Source organism: Austrofundulus limnaeus, unplaced genomic scaffold, assembly GCF_001266775.1.
Source record: "Austrofundulus limnaeus strain Quisiro unplaced genomic scaffold, Austrofundulus_limnaeus-1.0 Scaffold2, whole genome shotgun sequence".
Taxonomy (NCBI): domain Eukaryota; kingdom Metazoa; phylum Chordata; class Actinopteri; order Cyprinodontiformes; family Rivulidae; genus Austrofundulus; species Austrofundulus limnaeus.
The window spans coordinates 2,784,635-2,800,498 of NW_013952404.1; the positions used below are offsets into that span (position 1 = coordinate 2,784,635).

Consider the following 15,864-nt stretch of genomic DNA (forward strand, 5'->3'; position numbering starts at 1 on the left):
CTCAGCATCAAGTAGAGATGCAGCTTTCTTGTAGAAAGACTAGAAGTCACCAGGAGTAGGAGAGTATTGCAAAGGATTTTAAGAGAACATAAAGACAAAAATGCTGATCAAAACGCAGAAACCGCAATCTGGGAGTTTTATGGCACAGGAAGTGATAAAACTTCCAAATCGATCCCATCTGCTGAAAAACCTGGTTTTCTTTGGAGCGCGGATGAATTTTTTTTTTATCTGTTTTTCATGCTGAAGGAGGGAACATTTTTGGGGGAGCTGTGATGATAGACTGCTGGTCCATTGTTTCCAGAGGTGAGTAGCTGGAGACGCATGTGGTATATCAAAACGATCTTACTGATTTACTGACTCCCCCAAAAAATATCTCAAACTGCCAGTCCTCCTGAAACACGTGGGAAACGATGAACCCTTCTGCATGGTTGGTTCCTTTCGCTGCTGAACCAGAAACAACAGACTGAAATTCTTTAATACAAACACAAAGAGCAAGAGGAGAAGGTTCAGTGAGCAGAAGAGCTAATGTTCTGTTCCTGAACATACACATCCTACCATCTGACCTTTTTCTGTGGAGTTGAACTAAAATGGACCACATTGACATGTACTAACCAGAGCACAGAGCAGATCGACGGCCTCCAGAACAAGTTCCTGGTGTCCGATCCTGGCTAYGCCCAGCTCCTCCAAGTCCTGATGCGTGATCTTCAGTAGTTGTTCTCCGCTGATCTTCTCCCGCTCAAAGTTACCAACATACTGCTGTAAGCTGTCATCCAGCCCTAAATACATTCGAGAGAAAGAAGACAAAAAAGGACTGATGAGACGAGGTTTACAGAAAACAGTGTGTTGTTTTCATTCACAAAGMTCTTTGCTACAAAGGAGATCTTTTGGATTCATTTATCCACGAGACTTTCTAAGCACTTTCCACAGCAGATATGACTCTCATAAATCTAAACTATCCCTTCAATGCACAAACACAACCAACACAACTAGATGTTACCAAATTTATTAACACGTGCCCAAAATGTGCAAGTGTCCATGTGTGCATAGTGCAAATAAGGAACAGGTGGGACATCTGTTTCTGCCAGATAAACACACCATAAACAGAGTAACGGTTGACACCTCTAAGTCTGTTAAGCTGGTTAAACAATAGGTTCTATATTTGTGTGTGGATGAATTGTGTGTGTACGCGTGTGGGTGTGGGTCCTAGCAGTAATCGAGCCAGTATCAGGGACGGCCCATTCCTGCTATTTAAAGTCCTGATACCAAATGAGTTTGACCGTTACAACACCAACTGCTGCAGTCACAGGATGCAACTTCCACAGAATAGAAGGAAAGCAGCATTTTCTGACRTTGAAGAATAAGTTCCACATTGTTACCGCAAAYAAAAACGATCTCTCCACAACATGCGACAGAGGGGAGAAATGAGCCTTTGTGTGTGTTAGGTTGTGAGGGAGAACGCCATGCCTCCCCTCCATCAAAGAGCGCACAGAGAGGTGGCAGCTGCAGCGACATGGCCCCGTGCCCTGCATCTCTGAAAGACCAGTCAGCTGCAAGACACCCCAACTCTTTCAAACCGTACCACACACAAACTTCTGCACATATAACGTTATGCAGACTAAAACATCCTGGGGTATATTTCGAGATGCACGAGCAATGATTTTAGGCAATATTTATCATCGGCAGAGCGTGAGGTTGAATGAAAAGTCTGGGTGTGTTTGGCGTTTGCTGCCTTTTTGATGTCTGTTTTCCTTGGTTACACTCACCGTGTGCACCTGTTGCTGACAGTTTGCATACAGGAAAAACAAACGTGGTTGCCTCTGTGTGTGTGTGTGTGTGTGTGTGTGTGTGTGTGTGTGTAAAGGGTTAGTCAGTGCTGACCAAACACGAGCAGACAGCTTGTATTACAAATTCAGCAGCACTTCATCAACCTGTTAAAAAGCACATATTCAGAAACTTGTTTTTGTTAAAGCACAAAAATCTGAATTTATAAAGTGATTTGTTTTACGGAGCTAACGGGAAAAAAAGAAGAGATAAAGTTAGGTTTAGACATTCCYTCTTATCAAGCTTTAAGCTCAGATAGATTCTAATTATCAGTGTCGTATTCAAAACAAACTCTTTGTTCTGACTAGTTTGTTTTTCACATCAGGGATCACTTGATTGAAAAATGAGGCAAAGTTTTAAAAACGATGTCACTTATTCCATCCACCAATCAGAATTTACAGCAATCAAACAATGACTTGGAGGGAAGCAAATACAAAGTTAATCATTAGAAATATTTAACTGAATGAAGATTTATTTTGATGAAACAAGCCATTATAGTTTGGGAACTTCAGGTTGGCAGTCAAGATTAACTCAAACTGACCTTTGCCATGTATAAAAACTGGTTTAAAACTCATACTTCAATAAAGCAACAACGTCAACTTAACGCCCAAAATCCTTGCCAAATCACAGTTCATGTGACAACTTAAATCACAAGGAAAGTCCTTCAGGATAATCATTAGCCTACACACAAGTCAAGTCCAGTTAGCCTCATTACATTCTTSTAATTCCAAGGTATTTTAATTCTTTGGGGCAAGACTTCAGAGGATTCTATTAGAATAAACTGTCTGGCATTCTTTGAAAGAATTTCCTTCAAACTGGAAGAAAGGGACTGGGAGTGCTGGCCGAAGCCAAACACTGAGCCAGTGGCCTAATGCGATTACAAGAAAACAAAGACTTGGGATCTGGAGGAGACAAAGTTTCTCCCTTCTGATGTGTTAAAAAGGCATTTCCTGTGGAACACAGAGTCACCGTCCTCGAAAGTAGTGACACAGTGGTTTGACCTACAAAAAGATCCTCGTTTTACTTAAACTGTTCTAAAAGCACATAATATGATTTAAACATGCTAGACAGTCTGGAATTTAAGTGTTAATTCTGCTAACTGATGGGCTTGTCATTAGTCTGTTTCCAATTTGATTAATTTGCAACATTTTCAGATGTGAGAATTTAGAAATTCTCTGAAGATTTTAAGTAGAATAATTGAGTTTTTTATCTGCATAAAAGAATGACCCCCAACACCATGGTGCTCTGATAAACAGCGAAAATGCATTCTTCTTGCATTAACTTCCAAGGAGCAGAAAAGGAAAATGGTCACCCAATATTTCCTGCAGACTCAACACCTTCACAGTGAAATATGTAAAAAAGGGGATGTCCTTACAGTGGAGCTTATAAAAAAACATTTATTATGTTTCAATCAATAGCTGCTAGGGTGTATATGTGTGTTAGACTATCAGTTTTCCTTAAGAAACCAGTAAAAACGATAAAGTATCACGTTATGGTGAAGTGAGCAAAAGGGGAGGCGGAGGGGAGAGACGTGTGAGTCCTTTTCAAAAGCCTACACAGGATGAAACGTTTTACAGAAGCTATAAAACTCCTCCAAACTACTTGGCAAATGTTCTCTAACCAGACCAGGTGGGTGCAGCAGAAACAGAGGCGTACTGATACGACAACTGCACCGCCAATAAGCCGAGGCACGAATTTCACCCCTCAATATAATTTCATTTGGAATTTTTAGGAATGTTTATCACAAAATAAAGACACTTTTAAAATGATTAATTCAGCTGGCAAATGAAAATAATGGAAAAAATGAATCTAAATTGTAGTAAAAAAAGAATGAATTTGCCAGTAAATTYACCTAGCTAATAAATTAGGCAGAAATAGTAACAGCTCTGAGATTTAACATTTTGTATTTTTTTTTCCTTTGGATCAGATCCAAAAAACATTGTGAAGAATTAAACATTCTCTCACAGTTAAAACAAATTATGTTCTAAAAACGGAGTTCAAAATAAAAATCAAATATAAAATGCCACAATGTTCACAACAGCCTGTTTCAATTTGTGCATTTTCTTTACAAGTGTTGCTGGATATGGTGTGAATAAAAATTCTTTGGTACGTAGTTTCGGAAAAGACACTTTGAAAAGATGAGTTTCATCTAAACACGTTACTGAAAAAAAAATCATTAATAAGCAGATTTTTATAGAAACAATTTGTCATAGTTCAGCTAATTCTTGTTTTTTATTTCCAAGTGTGTCACCTGCTGTTCACAGTGGGATTTTCTTACCACCCACCATCTCAGTTTCAGTAAACAGTCATTATGTGCAGAACAAGTTACAGACACATCTTCAGTCTCAAACAGGCAGATTTCTGGACAGCTGAAAAAGCAAGAACTGGACTGAGAAACACAAACTGAACCAGACCCATTTGGAGGCCTTAATGACCAGCAACAGCAGCACAAACACTAACTTTAGGCAACTTAACCAATAAAACTTATACCGCCTGTAAACTGGAGTTTGATTCTTAGATATACAGAACAATAAAACACCAGACTGGATATAAAGTGGCATCTATAAATGATAGGTCAGGATCTTTTGCATTTGTGCAACAATAAACATTTACACTAATTCATTGCTCTGAAACATTTTGATTATTAATACGTTCAGTGAAGATTTTGGTTGCCAGCATTTGGTTCTCAGGGGTTTGATTACACAAATGAAAGAGTGAAACGTCCCACAGAGACAACAAAACAAGCTCCCTCCCCCTCCATCTTTGAACCCATCTCTGTGCTCCCAGTGGGAGCTGTAGCCACCATGTAACAACCACACACACACAAACCAATATCCCCACTGAGGTGGTCAGTGGGAAAGCTACTGGGTGTAGAATAGCAAAGCCACTGTAACTCCACTGTCTTTATACGTAGGCCCAGTCTCTGAACCTGTGGGGAACGGCCAGGAATTCGACTCATTGTTCTCCGCTGAGCAGCCTCATTGTGGGAACCCGCGGTACCTCTGGCACAATGGTCTCGGTCTGGACCGGGCGTGCTGTAATTAAAAGGGAAAAGAAAGCTCCTCTCGGCTACTGCTAAGCTTTTCTCTAATGCATGACTTCACAGGATGACAACAAAGCAGGGACACACTTGGAACCGGGGACAGGAGTTACACAACAGTGTTCTCTTGCCTCCTCTGTGGACTAGTCATTTTTCAATCCCAAACAAGTCACAAGTTCATGGAAAAGCTTGTTTTTTTGAGATATTTGAATCCCAAATGACCAAAACTCTAATATAAGAATAAATGTCCGGTTAAGTGGCTCCTGCTAAGGTTTGTGCATACTACTACATTGTTCATACTACGGTCTGATCCTCTGACACTTGTTTTTAATCTTATCACACCTAACAACGTGTGTTTTACTTCATGTACCCTAATCTTAAACAGGAATAACTACAAAATGGCAGATACTTGTGTGAAGTGGGTTTCCCGAGTGAGAGAAAGCAGCTGAGTCTAGTCCTTCCACTCGAAGACAAAAGCGGCTCTGTCTCTTGCAGGATGATGGATGATGACCGATGAGGGGTTTAAAGGTCACGAGGCTGTTAAGGTTTAAGCACATTAGAAAGCAGGAGTACCATTTCAGGTTCCAACAGTAGAATATTTTCATGGTGAATCTAAGAAAATCAGGCTATGTTGCTCTTCTGAGCTGGGAAACTAAACGCTGTCACAAAACTTACAAAAGAACTTCAATGGACGTAAACGATGTGCGAGTTGTCAAATTCTACAAAAAATCATTGGATGGAAAATATTGTTTGAATATTTTTGCTTAACACTAAGTATAGTTTGCCATAAAAGCAGTGCTACCCTTCTGATGTGTTTAAGGTTAGTTCATGTGTTAAATTTCAAAACTGGACTGTATTTGGGCACTAAAAATTCTGGTACATACAGAGATCATCTATAACAGCAAAGAACCATAGTAAATTAAAAAATATACATTGTTGACCACATTACCACACAACTGCTCATGAGTACTAGCATTAAAAATCAAAAGAGCAACAAAAATTTAAAAATATCACACACCCATCCCTTCTTTCCTGCTCTTTGTGCCGACTCGTATGCTCCTCCACCCGTCAAAGTTTTCTCGTTCCTGGCCCCTCCAACCTTTATATTGTTGTGGTTTGACATGTTGACGTTTAACTCAAGACCGTCAGTCTTTGTGTCCAGAAAATTCACATAATCATAGACAATGTAACTTATTTTGTTTTAATCGCTATTGTGTTCGCTTGCAAAGTGAATCATTCATTCTGCGTGAGGACGTTAATTCGATTTCACATACCTGAAAGAAAACTTTAATTAAAGAAGGGCATGCTTTGTAAATAAAATGTTGGAAGAAAAGGAAGAAAGTTAATGAAAACAAAAGATCAAACRAAGAAGTGGACATTTTCAAAAGGGACATCCCAAAGGAAACTTTTATCTTGAACTCTGAGCCACCAAGACATAAACATGTGAAAGGACAAAAACAAAACTAAAACCTTGGCGTGGTAGTTTCCCATCACATGTATGGCGTATGATCAGGGTGGCCTTGCATGCTGATTACAGACCTATTTAACAGCCCCATAATAGCTGCCTATGGAAACCACAATAAAGATGAATACGGTTTGAGGGGAGGAAATGATCCCAACTCATTTGATTTGCCATGGGAACGGAGCGGTAGTCACCATCGTACCATTGCACTTGGGAATATTTTCAGGCAGAGACAATTTTAAGTTTGTATGCATTGTGTTATTTAAACATGGTACTGCCTTATTTGGCTTTCAGACAGACAAATGTGTCAGACAGGAAAAAGCCTTTAATTAAACTTCAGATAACCCCGCATTGCCCCAGTTTCTCATGCTAAAGCGTTGAACTTGTTAGATTCTCATTAGCGTCTTCGGATAAAAACCTGCCAATTCCCATGAATCTCCCAGAGATCAAATCTTCCCTCAAGTCTTGTTAAAAAACACATCTAAAAAAATAACCAGAAAGACTTCGCTGCTAAGCTAAGTAGCACATTTTCCTGACAGAGAATCTATTTATGGCTAATCTTTGTTGAAGCCTTTTTTTTTATCCTCCAAAGGCGATGCAAAATGCTACTGATGGTCACSCACTCATATAAAAAAACTGTCTACAAGAAGTGGCCAAAGCTGCAAATAAAATTTAAATTACTACAGTGGAAAGGGAAGTTGGAAGAGCCAAGAAATCACAGCGAGAGAATCTGGCTTTAGGGAGGATTTTGGAGCTTTATAGCAGGTTTGGGTCAAAGAAAGAGGAGACACGGGTCAAAAAGACTGAGAGCATCATTAGATCGTTATGTCAAAATCTAACCAGAATGATAAAAACATACGGAAAAACAGATTAACAGGCAACAAAAAACACAAACGCAAATCTAGAATCAAAAGTCTTTGTCAAAAAAAATCATTGTGACTCATTCTTTGAACCCATAAAAGAAGAAGTGGTTGAATGAAATGCTATGTAAGACATCAACAGTCAGCCTACAGGCTGTGGGCAGCTGATCCTGTTCTCCCTGCAGTGAGCGATGAAGGAAGAGGAGGCTGAGTCATCTTTAGTGAGAGAGAACAGTGACTGACAGTGTGTCACACACACACAAGCCACGACACGACGCCTCTGACGCACACAAACAATGCACGTTATTCTCTCTGTAATTTGCTTTTGATATAGCAACTTTCAGTTTTAGTAATAATCAATAAAGGATTTGTCACAAACGCACACAAACTCCAACTCCAAACTGTAGATGTGTGTCTGTAGTCTTGCCGACACCTGTTGTTGGAGTTTCCAGCAATGTATTTCAATTAAAAGTCTTCACATTCTCATAATTAATACATAATTAGCTAACCGGATGTCGCTTACAAACAGAAATAGCTGCCAAATGACATAGTTTTCCAAGGCGTTTGTGCCAAAGGAAACAAAAGGCTCAACGGAATCACCAATGATTGTTTTTTCAGGTCGGGATCCTCTCAAAGAGGAGCCACCACACCCTGGTCAAACAAATTCAAAAGCCATATTTTCTCTGATATCCTTTGTTCCAGAAAACAAAACAAACTGTTTTGTTGGAGACCTGCTAGAGCTTTCAACGTTTTTTTTGTCAAGTTCAAGACATACGTATATTAGATTTGCAGCTGATATTTTAGGTATGCAAAGAGGACAAGTGAGAAAGAATGCAAGATTGACAAGTTTTCTAATGTGACAGATGCTGTGACTGACAGCCGGGAGAGATTGACTGAGTAAAGACCAAGTTTTTTTAGGAGGTAACATCTGCGATGGAAAGTTCAACTGGCAGAAAGAGAAAGAAATCCTCCAAACAGAATATGGATTCACTGTTAAGAATTTTCTGAGGATTCTTCAGCTGTCTTTTTCCCTTTATTTAAATAAAAACAGAAGCTTGGCACAACCGTGTCATCTTGTGAGCTTTATGACTTTCCAGTTATAGAACAACAAGCACCTAGTGCGCTATAAACCTGCACAAAAACAGTTACTAATGTATTTATTCCTTAAGCTATGCTCAGTGCATAGCGGTATTAAAACATACTGGCCTTCTACACTCTGTCATCGCTTTCTAATGTAACTGTCAAAAGCAAGTGGAAACACAAAGACTGGAAACTTGAATCGTTTTAATGATACTTTACTGCAATACTAATACTATGATGTTACAAAAGTATAAACACTATACAGAAAGAAGTTAGCAACTTCTCATAAAATGTTAAGACTGTTTCTTTTTCCAAACCGAAGCATCAATTTTTCACTTTAACAATTATATAGGAAGTCAGTCTCTGTGGAGGACTGAAAAGACTTGTCCAGACATGTTCAAAACAAAATCTGATCACATATTCAGTCAAGTGTCGTGTGAAAGCTAAAAGGAGGTAATGTTTTACCTAAGTAAAACACTTTATAATTATACTCACATTCCACTCTGTTACAGGGAGGACAGATGGGAGCTTTGATTGTCACTGACCTTTCAAAATCTGCTAAAACAACTGACSGCTCTGAAATTACAATACAACCGACTGCTTAATCATCTATCCTAGATTTTTTATTCCTTTTTATTTCTTAAACATTACTCTTTACAGATCATTGCTCAAAGGGCTGATGAAGCCAAACTGCCTGCAGCTCCAATGCACATTTGAATTTGAACGAGCAGAAAACAGGTCTACCCTGGGTTGRCTCGTTTGTGGGGAGACACTTTGTCTCCTGTTCCCACACCGTGACAAAACCTGTTCAACTTCCATGCAAATGCAAACAGATTGCTTCACAGATAACGTTGGTAGAGTGCTAYGTTTATGAAGGGCCTTTATTAATTTCAAAGACAGTTTTAAAGTCATAGTAAACCACTACCTTGTTTAAAAATACTGATATATAAAACACAAATTATTGTCTTGACATTGTCTGTAGAATAAGATACATTAAAAATTATTATTTCCTCAAACTCTCCATATGTTGGAGCTTTTAGGGGCTTTAAGGCTGTAATGGCAGGACTGTGTGAGAAACAGGCTGCACAGGAACCAAAAGTGACAGAACGACTCCCTAGGGGGAATCCTATTACACCACTTCCCCTGAACACCAAACACCAGTATTTTTTTTCTTTTTATTTTTTAGAAAGGTAACATCGTTATCCGCCAGCAAATGGGATACAATTAGTTGGTTTGAAAAATGCTGTATGACTGAAAGAATAGAGGCTGTGTCCAAAACGGCAGGAYGGGTCCTCCGAAGGTCGAATTTGTCGGCCGCATACGTCACAGCGCCACRACGAAGGGCGTCCAAAACCGAAGACTCSTCCGATGCAGCCGACAAATACGTCCTTCCTTTGGCCCGAATCGAAGGACAGATCCGATGGATCCTTCCCGGCCCAGCATATCCCATAATGCATTGCGGCCCGACCGGAGTTTTTTTTTATGCTAGTAATGGCAGACGAAGCGAGAGAAAAGAATACATTTTAAATAAAAATATGGTGATATAAAAACTAAAAAAAATTAGCGGTTGTAATTCTAATACTTTTATCATTTGTGTGGACATGTTTTTAAATATTATTTTTTTCGTCATAAAAAACGCAAAATAAAACATGAACTTACAGTGGGTCAGTTAGTTCTTCAAATGATACTTTTAAGTTAATTTTATAGTTTTGTGATATTAATAATGCTAATGTATTGATATTTTTCTAGTTTTGATTTAAGTTTGCTTGTTTAGCGTCGTCACAGTTGCTAGGTGACAAGACGTACGTCGGGGTAAGGAGGGGAGGCTAGACCGTCCAAATTCACAGCCTCTTTTTTTCCGGTCTTCCCGGTCTACCAAGGACCCGGCCCGCCGAGACCGGGGAGTCTGGGTCCTCCGAAGGACCCGGCCTGTTGTTTTGGACACAGCCATAAACTACTGAAGGATTTTACCTTTTAGGGAAGACTGAATTTTGGTAAATAAATTGTGCCAGCCAGTAACTTCCTTTCCAATGCAAGGCCACCAGTGGGGGCAAACAAAYGTCTGTTGTTCCTATAACATTTTTGGGTTAATTTGACATCACAATCTGTACAGCACAAGGCTTTCTAATGGATTAATGATACCTGGGATCGCTATCCAAACAAAGAACTCCACTTGCAAACACTAAAACAGTGGCGAGGGAAGCCTTTAATTAGAGTGAGATGTCTGCATGATGTCTGCTCACACTCCTGTTTAGGAAGTTTCTGTTTTAGCCAGATAAGGATCATGGGCCGTCATCACCCACACCTAGCTATCATCTCTAAAGAWAAGGCTGGTCAAGGCATCCAGCAGGTCACTTTGTCTGTGAGGACAATCCTGTTATTCTCTCTAACATATACTTGTCTAAAGAGGAACGAATATTTAGCGCACGTCTGCCACTTTCAGGACCATCTAATTGCCTACTTGGCACATTGATGTAACCTAAAAGGAAATGCATGCCACTTGCTACCACTTTTGTTGTTCTCGTGGAAAAACAGGAATAAAGTATAAGGTTCAAAATATTTGTCATATAATGCAAAATATTTGACTAGACACATCGTTATGCATGGTGCCAACTTTATCACATGTTTGTTTGTGGAACGGTGAGTGGAAACGTCAAGTTTTGTCTTTCACGTTCATCATTTTCGAAGTCGGAGGTAATAAAAAATGGGATGGATCTGAGTAAAAACTCAAAACCCCAGCTATGATAATCTGGARTTCCACACCAGCTGCAGTCACCATAACAGGAGCCAAAGTTCATAAAACGTTGAGGGATTGCATACAATTTATGGTGCAAATTTGACTCACTTAATGTGGACACTTTAAGATGACCAGCTCTTGGTGAAACCTGAAAGCAATCATATCAGAGACTGCAGATTTAATTTTTACACAATATTGTTTTTGATCAAACTCAAGACACGTGCAGCTGTAGCTCCTCACGCTAAGAAGTGGCAAAACAGGTCCACTGTTATGAAAGCTGATTTTCTACAAGAAACAAAACTAAAATTATGATCTGTTGCCTGAAACATTCAATGCATTTTACATTTCCAGATACATGGTTTTACAGTTTGATTTGCCAGTAAGAAAGTGAAAAAAAAAAACTCTCTAGAGTCTTGGTCTGTTAAAGAATTGGAACAAAGCCGCCCAGTCAGACAGTAGTTGTGCAAGTTTCCATGTCTGGGATGCCTTGTTAAAACTTGGCAGTCTTACACCTCCAAAGGGTAAAAATGGAGAGCGGGGGTAAAAAAAAAAAGGTTTGTGTTTGTTGAACGAGCCTGTCTCAGCTCAAATACAACAGTCTGAAATCCAGGCTATATCTGGAAAAAGACTTATAGCACACGATTGAAACTTCTCTTTTTATGTCTGTAATTATTACAGAACTGTCACAAGATGAAGTCATTCAAGTCTAACCACATTACAGCCTCAAAACAAGCCACATTCTTAAAATAAATTTACTAAAATAATTTATTGAGTGCATTTTTTTTTTTKCGTCGTGGTAAGTCGTCAGGCACATGACATATGGCAAACCGATCACACGACACCACAGGACTAGCTGAAAGATCAGAGCTAGTGTTGAAGGAAAAAGTGCTTCAGGGTATCTCTGGCCCCTAAACAAAAAACAAGTGTTTACAAAGAATCAAACCCTTTTCATTGGCAACAACTACCAGCAATCACTTGATCTCTTTACAACAATGCAAGTGATTACCAATGGCTTCAATACACAAGATGTGTCCTGCTGAGGAACCAAACAGAGGCAAATGTTGGGGGTAAAAGTCTCCCTACTGAGACGGTCGTTTGACTTCTGTCGCACACCAACTCTGCAAACACCCATGTTTGAMGTTGGTGTGGATGGTCAACAAGAGGGCACAACCCTGCTTTATTTCTGTAACAGGCTGCTGGTGCTGCAAGGATTACACAAGTTTTCTTCAGTAGAACAAGACTAGTGCTGCGTTCCAGTTGTATCAGAACTCGAAATTCTGAAGCCAGACTGACGTCAGTTCCGAGCTGATAGCGTTCCAGTTTCATCGGAAAAAAACGTTTATTATTTTGCTCTGCAACAATAAAACATACAATAATAGTGCTTTACGAGGTATTTTGAGTGTACAAACAACACAGAACAAAGCTGCGTTTGTTTACATGCAARACTAGCAATGTTAGCGGTTAGCTTGGACAAGCATGCTAGTACGCTACATACATTAAACAAATATAAAAAGGAAGAATAAACAAACAAATTACACTCGTTTTTATTCCGCCTCCTTTCTTCTTACTTTCTGTCTGTTAAATAATGGGGATGRTGCTTGTGTATGTTTGATTACAGCTCGACATTAGCCGTTAGCTTAGAGAAACATGCTAATGATAGCGCAACCGCTACAGTTTCATGCGCGCAGCAGCCATGTTGAAATGATGACGTAACGCATGCTCGGGCTGCTCGGGTCTGGTTTGGATGCGCCGACCTCTCGACTCGAAACTACGACTTCAGGGGGCATTCCAGTCGAAAAATAGAACTYGGAGGCTCGAASCTACGATCTCCGAGGACAACTGGAAYGCAGCATAGCGTTTACRCGTTGTAGCTGGGGACTCAATTTTATTCTTATTCTGTTGCTCTATTGTTTCTTTTCTTCAGAACAAACAAGCTAAACTTTCATAAGACATAAAAAAGAAACACCCCTTTTCTGAGGTGTGTCTTGAAGCAGCTCGTTTTGACGCTGTCTCTTTAACTCCAAACGAGCAGATTCACACCCCGCCCACCTCCAGTTTCCAGACCAGTTCATTCTAGTTTGATAGAGGGGTTTACGACTATTTAGCGGCACAGAAATATTTTATTTACAAAATTAAACATGTCAACAACAGAAGACTTGTCTACCCAGCACATTGGAGCCAGAGTCTGACCCAGAGTCAGAAGAGAATGAAAACCACCAAATTGTAGTTGGTAAGTCCAGACCTTATTCTGCAGTTCCGTCACAAATAATTTGACGCAATAGTTCAGAAATTGTCAAAGAAAATAGAGGAAACTGAATGGGTTGAAAATACGACCCAAACAGATATTTATGCAGCACCGGGAGAGACTAAATTAACGTTTTCTGCACTCCTTCAAATACACAACAAAATGTATTTATCGACTATAAAGTGGATTTTGCATGATATGTCCCCTTTAACAAGCAGTGCTGGATATGCATTTGTTTATTTTGTGTCTCTGAGTCACATGTTTGCGAAGTAATTGTAGTCTACACCCACAGGAAGCGCCTAGAACTAAGGCAAAAGGGTATTTTGCTAAGTCAAACTTCAAAGAGGGGAGGGAAGATTTCAGAACTGGTTCTAAAAGCTCAGAGCTGAATCTCAAGTGTAACGACAAAACTGCAATAACCCCTTCTGGTTTACTATAAACACGGCGACCTGGTATTTAGCCATACCCCCCCCCCACAAAATTAGATATAAACGCAAGCTGACATGCAGCGTTCACGCTCCACCGCCAAGTTTGGATGTGAAAGAGGAGGGTGAAATGTTCTCACGAGCCACGAAGGTCCTTCACCTCCTCTGTGTTTGCAGAGGGGTCTGCAAATCAGGTTGCTAGGACCTGCACAGATATCTGCTGAGTCAGACTTTTCAGGAGCCTGAGACCAGTGGGGGTTTGTATGGATGGCTAATCCATGTATGTACTGACTGGGCTCCTTTAAAAAAAAAACAAAAAAAAAAAAACACATGGACACAAACCATCTACCTCCCTCTTTAACTCCCAACTGACACTCCCACTGACATGCATGCCTGTCAGGAAGGAAAAAAAAAAAAAGCCTGAGCTGACTCATGCATAAAATCAAATTCAAGGGAATCACCTAAGATTTGTTTTGACAAGTAGCAAAACAACTTTGTCGGAAGCCTCGTGTAAAGTTTCATGTAATAAACCAACGTCACAGTTTCTGTATAAGGATATGGTGTCACTGTCACTGATTAAACCAATGCTTTACATTCCAGTTAACCTCTCACTGCTTAGACATACTTCAGCTGTGAGCAGAGCCGATATTATTGATGTCACTTTCATAGCAGGCATTCCTCTCCAGTCTGAAACAAGCTGAGTTTCCTGGAGTTTTAAATGTAAAAAAAAGGGGGAGTTTTGAGGAATTATTAAGCATTTCTTTTAGGTGCTTAGCTATATTATCATGTTACAGGTGATGTTTGGGCTTCTTTTTATATGAAACTTTATGTTAACTAACTGTAAGTAAATACAATATAATGTAAAACCTTATGTTAACTAACTGTAAGTAAAAATAAGCCAGTGTACATGGGGATTTTGTTTAAAAAAAAAGGAAGAAAAAACAAACAGAACCAACAACTTCCTCAGAGGTTCACCAGAGAGTGAGTTATTGATAGTCTCTATTAATTAAAGTGAGTTATATAATTTAGTATACAGGCTTATGCAACCGTATTTAATGTCATAACTGTTAATTAGACATAAGCAAATTTCTTTTAAACAAAGTTGGGATGTCTGACATGCAAATTTAAAGAAAACAATGCATCTGAGTCCCAATTAAACACCGATTTGGTTACAATCAAAATGTTTTAAAGCATTTGACAGTGAGCATTATTACAGCTAAGTCAGTTTTTAAGAGCAAAGAGAGAATGTGGTCCTTTTGTTACGCCTGAGTGAAGGTATGCTGTCACACTGGAGCGGTTTCTACGAAACTAACTGGAGGAAACTGAGTCAGATGTAAAAAAATAATGTGAATAAAAACACACTGTTTGACACAAACTTAACTTCAAGTGCTTCAGACTCACCTCTCATCCAGTCAACAACCTGTTTGGGAGTCCACTTTGTTATCGGCTCCATGTCTTCTTCGTTTAGGTGCAAAACAATCGAAGATATGCCAAAATGAGAGGACTCACTCTGACGAAGAATTTAACTTTTAACTATCTTCTGTTACATACTTTACAGAATGTCGGCGGGTTTTGTCGGTCGGTGTTCCCYTCACCGATTAAACAACTGTGTGAATAGCCACGCGTGACTGCTGGGGGTTGGACGTTACATCCCCCACAGCTCCTCCGAGTGAACCGGTTCAATGGTGAGCCAATGACTGGGAAGCGCGCTGCCTTCAGGAGCTGCCGGAAACAGTGGGAAAACTCAACTTTTATTCGTGATCTACACAACACAACGAACTTTACTTAGTGTTGAAGTTACACAGCCATGTCATTTATTTCACTTTTATTTAGTTAACATTTTAAATTTATTAATTTATTTTTAATTTGGTTAATTTTATCAATATGCATGTTTATCGTTTAACTTTACCAGTATGTACATTTTTTTAATTGAAACGCGTTAAAGCACGTAAACGTAGCATATCCTTGTTTAAAGCGTGTTGTAAAAACTGTGTTGCTCCATATTGTGCTATTTTGTCTGAAAATCTGATTTTTTTTTTCCCCCCACAGAGATTCCTGGGGTCAGGATCCCAATATGGGTGACGGAACACCAAGTGTGGAGTCATGAGATGATCTCCAGGACTCCAATTAAGCTTTAAAATAAGCAATGAAATGCTACAAAAGGTTAAAATCGGTTGCCAAAATGGTAATAATA

At 39.4% G+C, this 15,864-nt stretch overlaps 1 protein-coding gene across 1 annotated transcript in view; it reads right to left on the reverse strand.

Annotated features, from left to right (window-relative positions):
• The window catches only part of LOC106519151 (connector enhancer of kinase suppressor of ras 3), a 46,337-nt gene extending 31,041 nt beyond the window's left edge, over window positions 1–15,296 (reverse strand). Inside the window, exons 1-2 of the mRNA XM_014010701.1 lie at window positions 15,072–15,296; window positions 613–776 (exon numbers count right to left, since the gene is read on the reverse strand). Coding sequence (XP_013866155.1) covers window positions 613–776; window positions 15,072–15,123 — 216 coding nt within the window. The 5' untranslated portion in view covers window positions 15,124–15,296. The remainder of the gene's footprint in view (window positions 1–612; window positions 777–15,071) is intronic.
• Window positions 15,297–15,864: the final 568 nt, after the last annotated feature.